This window comes from Brassica napus, chromosome A5, assembly GCF_020379485.1.
Source record: "Brassica napus cultivar Da-Ae chromosome A5, Da-Ae, whole genome shotgun sequence".
Taxonomy (NCBI): domain Eukaryota; kingdom Viridiplantae; phylum Streptophyta; class Magnoliopsida; order Brassicales; family Brassicaceae; genus Brassica; species Brassica napus.
The window spans coordinates 13,230,702-13,250,823 of NC_063438.1; the positions used below are offsets into that span (position 1 = coordinate 13,230,702).

At 35.3% G+C, this 20,122-nt stretch overlaps 2 protein-coding genes and 1 pseudogene across 3 annotated transcripts; 2 read left to right on the plus strand and 1 right to left on the minus strand.

Moving 5' to 3' along the window:
* Nucleotides 1-2,805: 2,805 nt before the first annotated feature.
* Nucleotides 2,806-5,084, minus strand: LOC106451688 (telomere repeat-binding factor 1-like). 2 transcript variants are annotated; one of them, XM_013893648.3, is made up of 7 exons: nt 4,903-5,084; nt 4,576-4,737; nt 4,312-4,493; nt 3,907-3,991; nt 3,711-3,794; nt 3,216-3,578; nt 2,806-3,111 (listed from the first exon to the last, which is right to left on the minus strand). In XM_013893648.3, the coding sequence occupies exons 2-7, from the start codon at nt 4,723-4,725 to the stop codon at nt 3,097-3,099; spliced, it is 879 nt and encodes a 292-aa protein (XP_013749102.1). In that variant the 5' UTR covers nt 4,726-4,737; nt 4,903-5,084; the 3' UTR covers nt 2,806-3,096. The 2 variants fall into 2 exon arrangements, with proteins under 2 accessions (XP_013749102.1, XP_013749101.1); XM_013893647.3 differs by having other exon boundaries at nt 4,576-4,742; nt 4,903-5,079.
* Nucleotides 5,085-11,500: 6,416 nt separating this feature from the next.
* LOC106360333 lies at nt 11,501-16,872 on the plus strand (annotated as a pseudogene).
* A 7-nt stretch (nt 16,873-16,879) lies between these two features.
* Nucleotides 16,880-19,975, plus strand: LOC106451686 (F-box protein At1g49990-like). The gene is made up of 2 exons (XM_013893646.3): nt 16,880-17,474; nt 18,875-19,975. The coding sequence occupies exons 1-2, from the start codon at nt 16,967-16,969 to the stop codon at nt 19,657-19,659; spliced, it is 1,293 nt and encodes a 430-aa protein (XP_013749100.1). The 5' UTR covers nt 16,880-16,966; the 3' UTR covers nt 19,660-19,975.
* The last annotated feature ends 147 nt before the right edge of the window (nt 19,976-20,122 follow it).

Consider the following 20,122-nt stretch of genomic DNA (forward strand, 5'->3'; position numbering starts at 1 on the left):
TCAAGTAAAACATGCAATAGCTTATGTAGAAAAACTGATATGTTAACTTGATCTTCAGTTACTGTGGATCCTAAAATCCACACTAAGTATTTGATAGTGATTATTTGTAAAGATTAGGGAAGAAAACAACATGGACAGCGATGAAATCAGATTCCGGTTGACAAAATGGACTTTATTAATGAATATTGATTGGAATACACTGGAGGTTACAATGAATGACAATGGCTAGTATCTAAGGAAAAAAAATAGAGAGTATGAGATCAAGGTTGAGGTCGAGTGTAGTGTATATAGGGTTAAGAATGTGTGTCCCTTCTCTCTTGACATCCTCCTCTTTTATAGTCTTCTTCCTTGGTCGTCTAACAGTCACCGGGGAATATAGGGGTTCTCTTGACCGAGTCGAGCTCGCCTATCTTCTTGATATTGGACTTCCTTCGGTAAATTTTGGTGGCCCGGTCTTTGTTCTCAAGGTCGCTCTTTTGCTCTTCTTTCTAGCTTGTTTTGGGTGGATATTCATCTTTCGTTACTCGTTCCGATGGATGGGTTAAATCAGGCCGAACAATTGTCCCCAGCCATTTTTAGTGAAGTACTAGAACAAAAAAGGTGTGAGTACCTCAGTCATGATTCCTGCTCGACACGTTTGTTTTAATTGAGATAGAATCCGCCAGTTGTGGTTTTTTTGACAGGTGTTGGAACCCGCCGCCTACGACTTAAATCACGATAATGGTTACTCCTTCATCGTGCGGCTGAGATGGCTTCTAAGGCATAACAATAATCATTAATTTTCTCATGGATTGAGGATGCGCCGCCTTGGTTTCCCTCCATAAATACTCGGGGATACCTTTCTTTCTCTTTCTTCTTTTTGTTTCCTTCTTGTTTCTTTTTATTTTCTCGAATCTCCTACTTCTTCTCTATTTTCTTTTTGAAAGACTTTCTTCTAGGAAAAAGTTCAGTCCCTTCCATGTCCCCGTCACTAAGAGTTCTGACCTAGACAACCTCTATGGAAACTTCAAGAGCTCGATCAACTTCAAGATCGATCACGCTGTTGAGATCGATCTTGTGTCGGGGAACAAGACTCCTGAGGACGCTAGGGAAGAATACTGTGGGGCTTACACCACGTATTTCGAGGATTGCGATCTCTCCTTCCTGATTCCAGGACTAGTACTTGAGATACTTACAGAGCTGGGTTTGGTGTTTGCTCAAATGTGCCTGAATTTTCTCAGCATTTCTTGACACTGTCGGTAGGGCTCGCAAGGAAGGACTAATTTTACTCTAGAGAAGCTCTGTCAAATGTGCTTGCTAAACAAAATGGAAGGGAGGGAAACAACTAGATATTTCCAGTTAGAGAGAGAGGAGAGGGTATAGGGGTATACATTTTGGTTGGATTCAGGTTCATATTCGGGTTCTGAATTTTCTTGGGTTAAAGATTTAAATCCAATCCGGTAGTTATAAATTTTGTTTGGATTTGGTTCAGAAATTTTATGGGTTTAGTTCAGACACAGATATAGGTTTAAATTATTTAAAAAAAATCTAAGATCTAATTAAACCATAAATATTAAAAATCTAAAGATAAATAATTTATAACATATAAATTTTAAAAATATACGACCAAATATCTAAAACTAACATGAAAATTACTTTAGTTTGGATATTTGGATGGAAAACCGGTAGGTATTTTGGATTTTCCATTGATTTAAGTATTTTGGCTATTTTAGATATTACTTTTGGGTATTTGAATAAATTTGATTTTTCAGGCATTTTAGATAATTTTGAATATATTTTGGATATTAAATCTAAAATAAATAATATATTTAAAATATAATTGTGATTCATATATTTTATGGTATCCAAAATATTCTGATTTTAGGTTGAAAATGCTCTCTCTTTCTCCCAGTGATTAGCTTTAAACCAATTTTTGAATGTTAAAACAACATGTCTTGAGACTATTGAACCTTTTTGGGTCTGAAAATGTAATTTGTCTTGGGCTATTCTAGTAACCCTTGTGTTATATGGATTAAGCTCATTTATGTCGGTGAAGGATGCTATTATCATGGCTAGGTTGATGAAATGAATTATGTAGTGGTCTGAATGTAACTGCAAAGGAAAATGTTTTTCTTGAAAGATGTCAAGGTTTCTTATCAAGAGTAGCAGCTATGCAGGTAAGGAAACTTTTTCACTATCTGCTTTTTTTTAATTCGGGTTTGGAGATTCGATATGTGTTATCTACACTATTCTTATATTAATTTGGGGTAAACGCAAACAAACAGGTTACAAATTGTAGCATGAAGACGCACATAATACAATTAAGTCGGATACCAATCACAAGCAGCTTGACTTCATAACAACTATTGTTCACCAAGAACAGTTTTGCTAACACAGTGTCTTTTCCTTATCGTTTTCAAACCAAAGATCAAGGTGGGATCCGCAGGTTATATTATCTTCATCCCGCTAAGCTTAGTTTTGTATACAAAAGTTTTTTTCTAATAGTTCTTTGGCTTGTGTACATATATACAGATGTAGTAATTGTATAAATCAATCACCGATTTTTTTATTTTTATTTTTTGAATTGTAGACTTGTAGCCGTTCTTTCTATATACTGAGATGTCTTGTCGTTTCTTGTTTCCGTGCATCAACGCGTTGTTATCTTTTTTCCCTTGTAGAGATTCATCAACATACAAACACTACTACTCTACGCTTATCTCTCTCTCTCGCTCCACCTGCAAGACATGTAGCTTGTTCTTCTTCTTCTGTCTCCACCAGAAGCACAGATCTTCTGTTGAATCAAAATTTTCAATACAACCATCAAAATGTATTAAAATATGTAATTCTATAAATCCCTAGATATAATAAATAATACACTTGCCTTTAGTTCAGTAGGCAAATATGTACATGGAAAGTCCTCACACTTGATTGAAAATCTCAAAAGTTTACAAATCCAAAGAAAAGGGATTATACAAAACTGCAAGGAACAAGTAAACAAGTAATAGACACACATACAATTACTGCTTACAACTAAAAAAAGTTCCCAAGTAGAGAAACATCATCAAACACACAAACACTACTTCTCTCTCAACACATTTAGCTTCTCTCTCCATCATCTTAGGCACGGATCATCTGTTGAATCAAGATTTTCAATACAACCATTAATAAGCATTTTCTTTGTCAATGATTTCATGTACTTGTGTTATAAAAGGAGTGTGTGTGTGTGTGTGTTTTACCACTTTGCAGTTGTTGTATCTTCCTTTCAGTGTCTTTAAAGCTTCTTCTGCAAAAGCTTGAGCTACTTCTGCTTCCGCTTCTGCTAACTCTGCATCCCTTGCAGCTTCTTCAGCTGCTGCCATGGCAGCTTCTGCCTCTGCAACTGCCTGTGCTGCAACCGCTGCAGCTTCATGTACGTTCATAGTCTTCATTCTGGCTAACTCCGGATCAATCTGTGCGTTTGTTTCAACACTGACTTCATCTCCGTCTGTTTTAGGGGAAGGCGAAGAGAGACTTCTCTGTTTTCCAGAAGATGTCCCTAATTGTCTTTTCCTGTGGGAAGACAAAGGAGTGGAGTTTGGAATCCTATACTTGCGTTTAACCTGTAAAAGACAAAATCAAGTCATGGTGAGTGAAGCATGTCTCTATTCTACTAGCAACCATGAATCAAGTTGATTCACAAAGACTATATATACACATGATACCTACGGTCAAATGATTGTATTGACTCTCACCTTGATAAGTTTCCGACAAGCTGTCAAGTACTTTAGCTTGGCCGAAAGCAACCGTTTGAAGTCTGGTGGAGCGTGATATTGTTCCTATACAACCAAAATAAAAGGAACAAAGGTACAGTCAATGACAACATATCAATTCAGAGAGGATCATCAGTGTCTATTGAAAAAAAAGGAAGTGAGAACTAAAACTGAATACCTCAATGTAGGTACCAATTGATGTTTTGTTAGAGCCACCAGGCTCTTTTATGGTAGATATTGCTTCCATTATAAGGCTATCCAGCCTGCAACATTTATAAAAAAAGTTACAAACCATATATAACAATAGATCCAAACGATATAAACATCTATGTAAATGTATTATGTATGACTTTACCACTTAAAAGCTGAAAAGTGGAGGATCGATGATACTAAATGCAGTTAAGACATTACAGCAACGTTTACATACAGAGTTGATCCATGTCACATTTAATGTAATCTCTAACAAATTATAAATTCACAGCCAAAAAGTGATGGCAAACCGTTTCGTTTTGATATGTATACAACAAAGCATCTCTTTTCTATCTAAGACAAGAGAAACAGACATAGATGATCATTTTCTGACCTTACATTAGGTGCAGAAGTGCCAGTGGCATCTGCCATTTCTTCATCACTCTGCAATGGGCTAGTGTTGGCAAGTGAGGTAGCTTCCTGTTTAGGAAGAGAGTGCGTCCTCTTAACAGCTAACCTAGACTTCTCGCGCGAGCCCCACCCATTCGCAATGACACTCATGTTCCTCCATTTGTCCTGTCTCAACACAATGAAACAAACCCAATCCAAATCAGATTCAAAGAGGGCTTCAACAGAGGATGAGAAGGAAGGATCAGACCTTAAGATCAACATTGGAACGCAGGAACAAGACTTCACTAAAGTCAGGGTCTTTGAGAATGGTGCGCCATTTACCAGGTCCATGCTTGATAACGCCAGACCTTAGAGCTGACTCTTCTTCCTGAGTCCATTTCTGCTTTGGAGCACCCATCAAACGCTAAGCCTGTTCTGCAACCACACAACCAAATCACACGTCACAAGGCAAAATCAAAACAATCAAAACTCTAGATCTTGTTCCTGCGGAAACCCTAACATGTAAAATAGCAAAACCCTAGAAAAGAATCCTCGTTTTGATTGAACAATCGACAGAGGGAACAGATGAATTCACCGAATTTGATCTTCGCGAGACCAGCTCCAACTTCTCTTGTTGGGTTTTTTCTCAGATTTCGAGAGGCTTTTGCAAATAAAATTAGGTTAAAGACAGTAGATTCAACCTAACGGACCTCCGTCCATTTTATTACAGCCAAACCAAACCAAATGCACAGAAAGGAAACTACAAATTAATAGTATATTCTAAAAATGAAACAATTGCTTTTTAACCTTCACATTAATACTTACATACGCTTCAAATTTTGAACTTTTATTATATTTTTACTTTAATTAACATATCAAATCTTGACCTATATTTCCTATTAGAAAATTGTTGATGTGACAATTAATGTTACAAACATTATTCATATAGAAATAAAACCATAGTGTAGAATTTATTTAAAATAATAATTATATTCTGTAATTGTATATAATATATTTGAAATTAAATTAATAATAATAAATTTAAGAAACTTCATAAAAATTAAAAAAATTATTTTTTATAATTTATTGAGTTTGTAAAAACTACAAAGTTAACAAACATTTTTTCAAGAAAATTATTTTTTATGAAACAACGTAAAATGTCATGTTATGATATATTGTATTTTCTGTCTATAAAAATCTAATCATATATTTAGATAATTATGATTCTAGAAATGCTTTTAAAAATTTCATTTATTTTATTATCTTTTAAAGCTATTTGAATATATCAGAAATAAAAATGTATAATTTAAATTATATTTAAAAATATTTTTTTTTAGATTTTCTTGTATGCTTACAATATTAAATTTTAATTTAATTATATGTTAAAGTTACAAGAAATTTGTATTGAAATTTATATTTAATAATACATATGTATATATTTAAAATTATAATCTCGGAAATATTTTTTATCTATTTCTTTTGGTTAAAATGTATTAAATAAAATTTATAAATTTAAGTGAAAATTTGGTTAGGTATATAATTATCAAATGTAAACTAAATAATAATTCTAAAATTTGTAGATATTAAAAAGAAACTAATGGGATTAGAAAATTGCAATTTTTTTAAAAAAAAAATCGCATCAACTTTTGAAGATTTTTTTTTATAAAATTATAAAATTATAAGTATATGATTAAATGATATTTTGAAATTTTTAAATATTATTATAGTTCTGTTTCTACTATTATATTATTTATTGTTATATTAATGATGATTTATGAGTTATTACCATATTTTAAAAAACTTACCAACAATAAAGACTAACATTAAATGTAAATGTTCATGTCACAATTAGTTTCAAGTCATGTCATCGTTTATGTCTTGTTATCAGTTTTCTTTCAAAATCAATTTGGTGATGACAAATGTCAAATTGTTCCGTAAGAATTTTTTTTTGTTATTTAATTTCTAATAGAAATTTTATAAAATATAGTTTTTATAAACTAAAATTTTCTTAACTTTAATATTTAATATTTTAATTACAAAATATATTATTAATAGTAATTTCATTATTATTTAAAAAACTATATATGTTATCATGATTTATCTTGTTATCTTTATGCATCAACAATTTTGCCACACCATAAATTTTTGAAGTCATTCGATATGTTATAGTTCTTAGTTTGAAAATCAGAAATGCTAGTGAAAAAGAAAATAAATTTTACAAGTGTATATAAGTGCCAATTCTAAGGTTTAAACTAGGGATGGGCACCCGATATCTGAAGCCGCATCTGAACCCGATCCGAAAAACCCAAACCGAATCTGAACCGAAGTAGCAAAACGGATATTGAATTAGAAGAGATTGGATATCCGAAGCCGAACGAGTAATATCTGAACCCGGATGGATATCTGAAGATAACCGAACATATGCATAATTAACCATATATTTCTAGTTTACATCTCTCGTTTTATATAAAATATTTATATTGATACTACACATATTTTAAGTTCATATGATACATATAGAATTACGGAAAAATGATTTGATACTCACTTAAAATATATGGCAAACTTTTCATTTCAAGAATTTACAAAAAGCTACATCCAAAATTTAAAAACAATGACCAAATTAATGTTTCTTTTAGTTTCAATATGTTATATCAAAATCTATTAACCATTCAATCTATTAAAAATAAAAAATTAATTAAGTAAAAGTTATATTTTTAAATACAAGAAATTTGAGAAATAAATTTATTTTTTTTTCAAAATCTAAATATCTGAACCCGATCCGAAATAACCAAACCCGAACTAAAAATACCCGAACCCGACCCAAAGTATAGAAATATCCGAACGGGTTCTATACCTCTATATCAAAATATCCAAAAATCTGAAGTACCCGAACGCCTACCCCTAGTTTAAACTGTGATTTTCTTTTCAAAATCCACCTCTGAGTGAAGAGGTGAGAGACTCTCTCTAACGTTTCTTGTCCCATCAGTCCATCAAACCCCTAGAGTGTTATACCAACCTTGTCCTGAATAAGATTTCTTTTCTTTTTGAAAACCATCTGTAAAGCACCATCGTCTTGAAATTGATGGTAAAATCTGAACCTCTACCTGTTATGCTGCCCGCTGTATATTCAGCACCTGTGCATCTGCCCAAAGTATATTCTGTTTTCGTTAGATTGAGCGTTTACGTGGATCAATGTCCAAATTACTAAAAATCTTTATTGTTCCAACACTAGCTTAAATAAACGAAAGACCAAGGCGACCAGCCGACCACATAACCAAATAACTACTAGCACCATGCATGCATTCAAAACATTGAAAACACGAGACTAGGATTATAAAACTCCATAAGGAAAACGGCTAAAAGGACCAATAAATTTTACATGTGTGTACACAAACTCAGTCAGCTGACGTCAAAAAAAAAAACTCAGTCACCTATAAGTAAAATATAAGGGCTTTTTTGCTCAATAACCAAAAAAAAAGAGAAATTAGATTTTGGGAGAAAGAGTAGAGAGAGATAGAAAAAAAAAGTAGAAAATATGGGGGGAATTTGGTTAGATTTTTAATTTTGTTTTTTTTTTTAGCTATTTGGCCTAATTTCCCAAAATATAATCACCTCCTCACCAGAGAAGAGGCTAAAAACCTGTGCTCAAGTTCTCTCTCTTTTCTCCTAGAGAGAGAATTTTCTCTCGTTTCTTCCTTCCTCTTACCACACACCCATCTTTCAGAGGGAAAGAAACGGAGACTTTTTGGTGTAAAATATGGTTTTTAATGTTCTGAGGATGCGATCAGATCCTCTGTTTCGGCTTTGTCCAATTAAAATTTTCCGTTGCGGATTTTGATTCGGTTTTGTCCAATTTTGTTGTGTGTAAAGCTCTTCTCCTTCTGTTTTCACCTTCAATCCATCTGTCCAAAGGATTGATGTTCCCTTTATTAGAAAAGCTCAACTCTTGATTTGGAATTGGAATCAATCTTCGCATATGAGAAAGTGAAGTATCCATGAAAGTCAAGATTAGAGGGTTAGAAGATACTAGAGAGATTTCGAAGCAGGAATAGAAAAGTCGGAGCTGCCGTTCAGGCTAGTGTTCCAACAATGTTCTGTCTCGGGTCTTTTGAAGTTCTTCGCTGGATTTAATTCTAATGGATGGAAAAGAAGTCCTTGTTGAACGGGAGGCGATCGAAGGAGATTGGAGCGAGCAAGCAGTTTCAAGAGAGTCGGAGATGGTGAGCGTGATCGGCCGGCCAGAGTTAAGGCGACGTTTCTCTTTCTTCGATTCAGGAAGCGGTGGAGTCTCAAAAGAGGACACGTGTTGTATACGTGGTACTCATGTGCATCATGTTTATCTGTAGGTTTGGGCTCAAGTTGGGCTGAATGTATTCTATGAAAGTCTTGAACTGCTTGTAAATGTGCCCTTTGGGGCTTCGTTTTATAAAACGAAATGTTGACAAAAAAAAAAAGAGGCTAAAATCGAAATCACTACATACTGATACTTAATTTCACAACATAATCACATCCAACTAGGATAAAATCTGTGCCCTGCGCAGATGAGATAAATATAAAAATGATATATTAAAATTATAAAATTGTATTTTGCATGGTTTGTATAATATAAAGTGAATTATATAAAATTTAAAAGTATATATTTTATAAAAAGGAAATATAATGTCAGCACTAAATATAGTGGACTTTATGTAATACACCTTAATTCTTAAAATTGTTAGTTTATATTTGGTGGACTTTGGTGAATAGAATAATTTTATTTTGTTGGGTCTTATTTTAAAAATGTCGAAAATCAAAACAAAATTGATTTTCTTAAAAAAAAAAATTCAAGTTGCGTGATTAAGGTTAGGGCCACAAAAATAACACGCTACCTAAATTGATTTTTTTTTTCCATCAAATTTTATTTTAATAAAAGAAAACGGGCCGAAGCCCAAGTACAAAGGCTCACACTACTAATGGGCAACCAAAAAACAAACAAAAGCCAAAGCCCAAATTAGCTACAACGGTCCAAAGCCTAAACCCTCAAACCCAGCACCGACAAGTTCTGGTACGCATGCGTCGAGGAGGCTGAAGCGAAACACGTGTGAAGATCCTGACCGTCAGTGCGCCACGCGTCACTCCGCCTCGACCCAACCGCTGAAACCTTCGTTTCGCCAGAGCTCTTAATCCCTTCAAACCTCCACTGATATCATTGTCGGAAGTGACTATCCTCATTCCCAAAACAGAAGCTATAGGCTTCTATATATATATATATATATATATCACACGCTTTTCAACGGCATCCGCACTGTTGCGGCCAGCAATTCAGCAGCTGAACCAGAAGTCGACCCAACACCCTACTCAACCAGCCAAGGCGCCAACCAGGACATACGTGCACTAAAAATGCCATATCTTACAAACCAGGAGGGTTTAAATCACGAGGCTAATGTTTATGCATTCTACACTCAAGAAGGAGTCCAGGCCAATTGGAATTGGGCCAAAATAATCACGGAGAAAAAAGTTATGAATTTTACAATTCAGAGGTTTTGCAACCCGTCCATCTGCGAGTACCCGACTTTAGAAGACGATTCAAGCTCAATGAAGGAGCGGCCTGAAGCAAAACCCATCACAGAAGTCAAGAGGAGTTTATCATCTTTCCGTGATGCCCAAGATCAGGAAAAATGGCCACGGAAATTAGGAGTTATGATCAATTCCCCAGAACCGGCCAAACCGACGTCATCTATGGAAAGTCTTCAACCAATTCAACTTGGTTCGACCCAGAGCTATTTATGGGAACCAGGAGATCATCTTAACCAATCAGGAGGTATTCCAGAAGTCCTTAGCTGCACCAGAACCCAGGAGATGAGTTGGTTCAATGGAGAATCACTTAAACCCAACCGGAGCTATTTATGGAAAGATTGGACAATCTTTCAGTTTGATCCATTCCAAGCAATTCCAATCCAACCAGGAGAACCAGACGACGTCCAGACAAAACCAAGACATCCAGGAGACATTATACACGAGCCAGAAGAGTTCTACAACTTCATCCCATGCACCAGCCCACATAGGAATAAGAAGATCCCCATTATCACCAAACTGCCTTATTTGGAGTCTCTCGCATTCAAACTCCAACAGCTCTTTTTCTACCAAGGCAAGGACGAGATCAGCATCTACCAAGCATTCAAGAAGGTCCCAAAGAAGCTCTCTTATCCCCTTAAACCGTCCAGATTCAAGCATATCAAGTTTCTTCGCTTGGAGCCAGAATCCCACAAAAGGCTCTAACGGCTAGTTTCCGATTTCTTGCTTAGTTTAGATTTGTTTCCTTTCTTTTCTTTTGTGAACGTTTAGAGTCTTGTATCTGAGCATTATATAAGCTCATTGTCGTCCATTGTAGAGAGCACCCTTAATCACCAAGTTAATAAAAAGTTTATTCAGTTTTTATCAAAGATTGTTCTTTGTATAAAATATCAGTCTTTAGGATTCAAAGAGAGATTCTTTGTTGTTCTATTGATTTCGTGAGTCTAGTTTGTTTGTGAAAATCAAACAAGCTCAGTACACAGATTGAGAGAGTCAATCAATTCGATCCATCCTTCATCAGATTGAGAGATTCAATCAAAAACCTCATCCGCAAATCCACTTCAATCCATCCCTTGATCCGGCTTGAGAGAGACATCAGTCCAGCAAGCAAGATCCCACCTTCACGCCATCTCCATCCCCTGTTCTTGTTGAGAGAGACATCAGTCCAGCAACTTGAATCCATCAGCCATCTCTATCCTTCTCTTATTTTGTTTCATTTTGCATCATGTAGTTCTAGATTTTCCATTCAATATTAAAAAAACCCATAAAAAGTCTTATTTGTTTCTATTCTTCATTTATCATTTAGTTTTCTTTCTGTTCATCATTTTGATTCATAAAAACTCATAAAAATAACTCTCTTTTGTTTCAGGAACCAGATCGGCCATCTCCCTCTCCATCGCGTCCGTCTAGCCGCTCCATAGCCGTCCGTCTGTCCTGTCCAGTCCGAGTTCCTGAACCTCAGTCCGTCCATTTGAGTAGTCTGAATTCCAGCCTGCAACATGCACCTCCCTACATATATATATATATATATATATATTTATGTAGCTTTTTCAAATGCATTGATTTGGATCAATGTATTCGTTACTAGCATTGATAACATGGTTTATAGTTACAAATTTTTTCGTGAGCGATCCGGTTTTAGAAAAATGGGTTGAAACCAGGGGCGGAGGCAGCTAAGGGGTAGGGGGTCAGCTGACCCCACTACTTTAAAAAATATATATTTTTTAAAAAATAAATTTTGTATTGATCCCACTTAAAAAATAAATTTGACCCCACAAAAATAATTACAAGACATTAAAGGCAAAATTTAATTACACAAATAATATATTTTCATTTTTTATTTCTAAAACTTTGGATTTATATTAGTTTTAATCTTATTTTATTTCTATAGTTGCAAAAAAAAAATTAAAATCATTAAACATGTTTTGGGTATTTAAACTTTAGTGTTATTTTAGTTTAAGCCCAACTTATATTAAGCCCAAATAAATTATAATATAGAAACATTGAAAATAGGAAAAAAAACATTTCTCTTCCCTTGCAAACACAAGACGACGGCGACCTGTTGCAACTCGTGCTCTCCACATTCAGGTTCGTTTTTTATATACTTTTTTTTGTTATATTCTACTTTTTTGTTTATTTTGTTACTTTATGTCATGATCTGAATATTTTTAATGATTAGTTTTATATCTCAAAAAGACTAATCTATCTTATTTAACAGAAAGCTAATGGATAAATTTCTAAATCTGAAAAGAAAATCTCCATAAACCGATGATATTCATCTAGACGACATGCCGCATGATCCCGGAGAAAGAAAAGGGATTCATGAATATGATCATAATCAAATAGACGAGGTGAGACGCAAGTACTTGACTAGAGGACCTTGTCAACCTCGTGGGCATAGTTTTAAGCAAAGAGTTATCTCAGGTGCATTAAGGCGGTTTAATCCTTCTTGGTTTGATCAGTATGGTGATTGGTTGGAATACAGTGTCAAGAAAGAGAAGGCATATTGTTTTTTTGTTATTTATTCAGCAACGAGAAGAAAAGTGGAAGTGTTGGATTTGTCACAGAGGGATTTGATAGTTGGAATAAGTCTGACAAATTGGCTGGCCATGTAGGTGCGGTAAATAGCTTTCACAACATAGCCAAAAAGAAGTGTGAAGATTTGATGAGACAAGGTCAGTCAATCAAACATGCTTTTCAAAAGCAAACCGATGTTATAAAAAAAGAGTATCGTATCCGACTAAATGCTTCAGTCGATGCTGCTAGATACTTACTGAAACAAGGATTACCGTTTCGTGCTCATGATGAGACAGTCGATTCTAGCAGCAAAGGAAATTTTTTGGAGTTAGTGAAATATACTGCTGCACAGAATAAAGATGTGAGCAACGTTGTGCTGAAGAATGCTCCTGGAAATAATCAAATGGTGTCTCATCCTATTCAAAAAGACATTGTTAATTGCTTTTCGGAAGAAGTAATTAATTCCATAGTTCAAGAGATGGATAATGATGTGTTTGCTTTATTGGTGGATGAATCAGCTGATTGTTCTATGAAAGAGAAAATGGCTATAGTTTTTCGCTTTGTCGATAAACACGGTATGGTCAAAGAGAGATTTGTTGGTCTTATCCATGTGAAGGATACATGTTCTTTATCTTTGAAATCTGGAATTGATTCATTGCTTGCTAAATATAGTCTGAGTCTGAAAATGGTGAGAGGACAAGGCTATGATGGAACAGGAAATATGAGAGGTGAATTTAATGGTCTGAGAGCACTGATTTCAAAAGAAAACAGTTCGGCATACTATGTACATTGTTTTGCTCACTAACTACAATTGGTAGTTGTTGCTGTAGCGAAGAAACATTTTGAAGTTAGAGATTTCTTTGATAAGATTTCTTTGTTAGTGAATGTGGTTGCAGCTTCTTGTAAAAGGAAAGATAAAATGCGAGAAATTCAGCGGGATATAATTGAAAAAGGAATAAGCAGTGGTGAAATCAAGACTGGAAAAGGACTGAATCAAGAGTCTTCTCTTCCAAGACCAGGGAGTACACATTGGGGTTCTCATTATAAAACGTTGATGTGGTTAGTTGAGATGTTTTCTTCTGTGGATGAGATGCTTATGTACGTCGAGGATGAAGGTGCTGATCTTACCCAGCGAAGTCAAGCAAATGGTCTTTTCAAATATATCCATACTTTTGATTGTGTGTTCTACCTACATTTGATGTTGCACATTTTGGGACTCACAGAGAACTTGTCACTGGCCTTGCAACTAAAAGATCAAGACATCCTAAATGCTGTCTCACTAGTAGAATCCACTAAGCGGCAACTACAGAAGTTCAGAGATGATGGCTGGAATTCTTTTGTGAATGATGTTTTAGCTTTTTGTAAGAAACATGACACTGGTATTCTCAACATGGAGGACGATTTCATCGATCCAAGGAAGCCACGCAAAAAGACCAACATTACCAACTTGCATCATTATCAAGTCAACTGTTTTTATACAGTATTGGATATGGAGCTTCAAGAGTTTAATGGTCGCTTTAACGAGGTAAACTCTGAGTTACTCGTTTGCACATCAGCTTTAAGTCCTACTGCTTCGTTCCGTGAGTTTGATAAAGAAAAGTTATTGAGACTGGCTAAATTCTATCCTGAGGATTTTAGTGTTATGGAGTGCATATCACTTAAGCAGCAACTTGACATTTATATTGATAATGTACGAGGAGATGAAAGGTTTGCTGATTTGAAACATTTTGGAGATCTATCGCGGTTAATGGTAGAAACCAAAAAACATCTTTCTCAACCTTTGGTGTATAGGTTCTTGAAGTTATCTTTGACTTTGCCCGTTGCAACTGCAACCGTTGAGAGATGTTTTTCAGGAATGAAGATCGTCAAGACAGTATACGAAATCGTATCGGAGATCAGTTTCTAAGTGATTGTCTTATTTGTTTTATTGAAAAAAATATATTTAAAGATGTAGCCAATGAAACTGTTATAAAAAGGTTTCAAGCTATGAGTGAGCGTAGAGTACATTTGTAGTTTTTTTTTTGGTATAATATATTTGTAGTTTTTTGGTCATTTAAACATTATGTTTTGATTTTTTTTTCCGACCCCGGTACAAAAAGTTTCTGGCTCCGCCACTGGTTGAAACCCCTCCACCTCCAGATTAATGTACCGCCACTGGTTTTAAGTGTGGAGAATGGTATCGTCAAAGGGTTTAAAATGGTGAGTAAGGACTTCTGACACTTGTCCAATGAGTAAGCGTATATAGACATTAGACATGGGAATGCATGAATGGTGAGTGTATGTTTATTCGTTTGATACAGTTTATGGACTTTAAAGCGATTTCTCTCCTCTCATCCGGTCAACTACACTGGTTCTTAACCTCTCTTGAATATCAATGGGATGGTGTCCTTGATTTACTGATCTCATAGCATACAGAACCAATAGAATATTGCGTTTTTTTTGTTTTTTATTCAAAAAAACAAATATAATATTGTTTTTTTTCTATAAAATCTAAGAACAAGTGGTTTACTTTTGATGCTATGATTACATTTCTTTGTTTTTGAAACAAAATGCTATAATTACATAAAACTAAATTCATTTGAGGACGTAAATTTATTCAACACCATCATTTTTTCTGTCTTCCACCTAATTGTTTAACACCATTTCATTTTTAACCTATACAATAGTTTTGTTTAATAAATTCAACACCTTACCTCCACCATTTTTGTTTCATCTTTTTATATTTTATAATTTAATAATTACATATTAATAATAATTTTGATTGTAATTAACTTAAATAATTAAAATAACATAGCTTTAATAATTTTTTAGTAAGTTCATAACTAATTTTCAAAAAATAATACTAAAAAATATTATAAAAATAACATTACGAAACTTCAAATACACACAATACAAACATACAAAACCGCAAATAAAACACATAATTTAATAGTACAATAGGCTAAATTCAAACAAAAAACTTTTAAATCACATCCATAAATTTTAATCATGGTACATTCTGAATTTTTAGTGTTAAATGGATTATTATTGTGATCCATTTAACAAAAAAAAATTTAAGCACACATTTTTTTATTGAAAGCTGATACAAAAAATATCGTGAAAATTGATTTTTTTTGTATCCAAATGAAGTGAGACTAGTCTCTATTTATAGATCATAAAAATCATTAGTTTTGATATATATATATTTTTTAAATATGATTACTATAAAATAATTGAATTTCAATAATTTGAGGGGATAAGAATCTCACAAAAATTTTGCCAACCAATAAAAATATAGTTACACATTTTAAGAGGATATTAAGTTGGTGTGTTTCACTCTCAACCAATGTTTTTAAACCCAGACCGAACCGGCGGTTGGACCGGGTTAATCCGCCAACCAGAGACCAGTTCCGGTTAGGTTAATAGCAAAACCCAACTAAAAGTTGAACCGGTTAAAAACTTGTATTAAACCATAAAAATCCAGAAACCAGTGACCCAATGAACCGACCAAACCCGGATATGATTTATATGTAAGCCAAAATTTTATTAGTAAAATAATTAACCTTTCTAGTTTTCTTATTTTAAGTAAAAATATATATTTTGTAAAAGATTAATAAAGCAACGCCGTAATTCATTTTTTAGAATTTTACCATCTCTGCAAATCACAAATCACAAATCACAAGAAGACTCACAACCATAGATATTCATGTCAAGGTATTATTTATGTCTATGTCTCACTTTGTCTAATTATTATTTTATGACCACTTGTGTTGAAGACTTTAATAATTAAAACATTAACATTATGAAATTCCAAATTTACATAAATGAATAAAACATTATAATTATTCTTGCTTCTCATTATACGAGCAAATAAGAACTTAGTTTTCATGATTTTTTTAAAAGTGAAAGTATTTGGAGTGATGAAGACTTGAAGAACAAAGTTTAAATGTGTTTTTCCTATATTTTAAATTTTAACTATTAAATAATTCTATAAGTTTTTATTTTATTTGTTTTTTTTTTATTTTTAAGTTTTTTAAAACATTTTGGTTACTAAAAAATTTATTTGATAGGATCTGTTTTCTAAATAATACGTATATTATTTACAAAATATCATTAAACTGAATTTGGTTGAAACCAATTGAATCCAGTCAAACTATAGGGACCCATTATCCAAAACTTTTCCGGTTGGGTTTTAAAAGCATCTCTATATTCACATGTTGCCACCTGTCATGATATCCCCTATATTTTTTTTGCGTTCACCAATCACACAATTTTTTCTTAACATTCAACACTCAACGCTCAACACTCAACAGCCCTTGAAACCAAAATTTAACTACCTCAGTGCAAGTATTCTAACTATAAACAACTCAAGATTTGAGTCTTTTGATTCAAGATACAATGTCCATATCAACTTTTTAAGAAAGGTGACACTTGCTAGCTCAGCCAGCAATTGCAACTGCCACCTCATCATCCACTGTTAACTGCGTTGACCTTGTGTTATGTATTTTTTCTTCTTCCGCATAAACTCGAGCTTTCACCCAAAAGACTTCTTGTAGCAAGAAAGAGAAGGAAACCCTAATCCATTGACCACAGTTTATCAAATTTCTATGGAGGCTGCAGCTACAACAACTATCCCAGAGGCGATCTTAGTGGAGATTATTGTAAGACTACCGTTAAGAAGCATTGCCAGATTCAAATCTGTCTGCAAACAGTGGAAAGCGCTGATAGAATCGTCATATCTCCGCCGTGTCTTCGTCTCTCTACAAAAACAATCATCTTCCTCATGTTCTCTCATGTTCGGAACCGACTATCCTTACCCCATCGCAGAAGCTATAGGCTTCCACGGATGCAGCACATGGGATCTTCCCAGATCTCCAGGCTCTTACATCATGCCTTTTCAACGGTACCCTAATCTCCCCACCCGTAGCTACTTCTATAGATCTTCTTCCAACGGCTTGATCTGGATCGATCTGTTCCCTACTCGCACTGTCGGCATGACTTTCTATTACAAGACCTTTGTCGGAAACCCAGTTTCACAGCAGTGGGTTGAGATCCCTCCGCCTCCTCAGGAATGTAAAGCTACTGCTTTGGTAACGCGTGTGGATGATGTTAGGAGTTTTCAAGGCTCCTAAGACAAATGTTGTAGTATAAAAGATTGTCGAACCAGTTCTGAGGGATATCAAAGCACCGAGAATGCAAGTACTCACTTAATCTAAGTGCAACCAATGATTTAGATGGGTTTTAAGCTATGACTAAAACTAAAAAGCAATAACAGAATGATACTTTCTTAACTAAGGGAAAAGAGAACTCATGGGCATAGGGATTAGACCTTGGGTGATCAAGTATCGAACTAAGGATGGCAAATGATCAATCAAACTATCAACCTTAAGCCTATACACAATTCTAAGCAAGCTCTATGTCTAGATGAATGCTCATTTGCTAACATATCTCAAACATCAAATGTCTTTGGTTGAATAATATGAAAGCAATCATTACTAACAAGTCTATTAGCTATCTTAGCACCTTTAACAACAAATGTCTTTGGCAAAGTATACTAAAAGCCTAGGAGAGTTGTCTCGGGCATTTCATCGAACACCTTTCGGGTGAGAAATGCCTAAGGATCAACAACTGAGTGGCCAACTCAGAAGATGCATTATGATTACTCTACTAGCAAGGAAATATGAATGATCTACACTAAAACATCCTAGCCCTAACCTAATCACCCTTAATCTCCCTAACCCATGAATTCAAAAGGTGATTACTCACTAATCTCCATGATTCCTCTTAAACCCATATTGGATTTCAGATTAATCATGTAGAGAAATAGATAAGAAATCAACAATAACACAAGAACATAACAATCAAAATCCAAGAGATGAACTTCTCCAGAGAGTTTTTGTGTATTTCTCCAATGATCAAAAGATAATCCGCCCTGGTGGCTACAAAAGATGTTTAAAACATAGGTTTTAGAAATGTAAAACGTGCATAATGAAATGACCAAAAGGCCCTTAAGTAAAATAGAAATCGAGCAGATAATAGACGCGGAGCGACCTCGGCATGTCGCTCCGACAAGTCGCTCCGGCCTTCGGGAGCGACCTCAGCATGTCGCTCTGAGAGGTCGCTCCAGGCCTCGCTTCGTGTCGTCTCGCCATAGAGACGCGAGCGACCTCGGGGTGTCGCTTTGGGAGGTCGCTCCGAGAGGGGTGTGAGATGCGAGCGACCTCGGGGCGTCGCTCTGGGCAAGTCGCTCTGGGGGTGTTTTGGAGCGACCTCATGACGTCGCTGCGGAACCTCGCTCCCATGCTCTGCTCGTCCAATGATCACCTATTTCATGTCCTTTAAGCTCCAAATGCATCCAAATGTCCCCAAGAACTCCATGTGGCACTCCAACACCTAATAAGGACAATGAATGCAAAATGCAACCTAGACATGGCTAAATCCTAATCTACATGATGAAAATGCTCATGGATGAATGGATAAAACAATGCAAATATGCAAGATATCAGTGGACGAAGACGGCGTCGTTTTGAGCTTCAAAGTGGTCAGGACATGTGACCCTGACCCTGACCCTTATGATCAGAGTCTTGTACCAAACGACATGGGAATGTATGAATGGAGAGTGTGTGTGTATTCTTCCGAGACAGGGGCCTGGAGTTTCAAGCGGCTTCTCTCCTCTGTTCCCGTTCAATACACTGCCTATTACCCTCCTGTCAATGTCAATGGGATGCTTTATCGGTGGGAGAGGATAGTGGATGATAGTGCACCCGGAAGCCTTTTAGCTTATGACTTCTTCGGCCCTGAAGACCATGATCACTGTCAGGTTATACCTCTCCCTCTTCCGTATCACGAAGACGTTAGGAGATGCTTGACTACCTCAGGAGGAGATGTTATCTACATTGAGATACTGTATGGAAGATTGAAAGTTTGGAAGCTGAATAACAATAAAAACGATTCTGGGAGTAGTGAATGGTGGCACTTGTCAGGGGAAGAAATCAACTTGGTCTCTGTGGTGGGATCTGATTTTGATTGTTTTCCCATGGCAGTGAATCCGTTTAATGCGGATATCATCTACATGTGGAGTGTTCAAGACAGTTGTTTGGTGTCAGGTAACTTGCGGACACAAGAGTTTGTTGTTCATCAAGAGTTAGAGAGTTGGAGGAATAGTGAAGGTTGTTATAGCATAAATACATACCATTCTAAAGGGTATATAGAAGATAATCACAACATAACTATGGTACTCATGTTATCTCAGTTTGTTCTCCCACAATGGATGGATCCTGTACCCTGTCTGCCAAATTGAGCTTCCTTTTTGTGGATCCTGTAACTTAAGGACTCTGAGAGTTTATTGTCCATCAAGAATCAGAGAATTGGAGTAATAGTGAAGGTCTTTTGGGGCATAAGCATATCCATTCTAAGTAGAATATGGACGGTAATTGTTGGATTATCTGGTTATATCCCAGGTGGTTCCCACGATAGATGGATTCAAAACCTCATCCGCCAAGTTGAGTTTATAACTTTTATGTTGTTTCTTGCAAAAGCTTATTTCGGTGTTCAATGTATTTTGTTTTGTTTTTGTCACAACTAGTGCTCTATCAATATCAGGTCTTCTCTTTTCTTTTCTGATCAAACAAAACATTTAGACCTTATACAACCATAACCACATAACACTAGACAAGAAAACCACACTTAGCCCTTAGCTACCATTTAGGCCGTTGTCTCTTGAGAGTCAGACCACATCACTAGCGTGGCTAGAAGAGCAATGG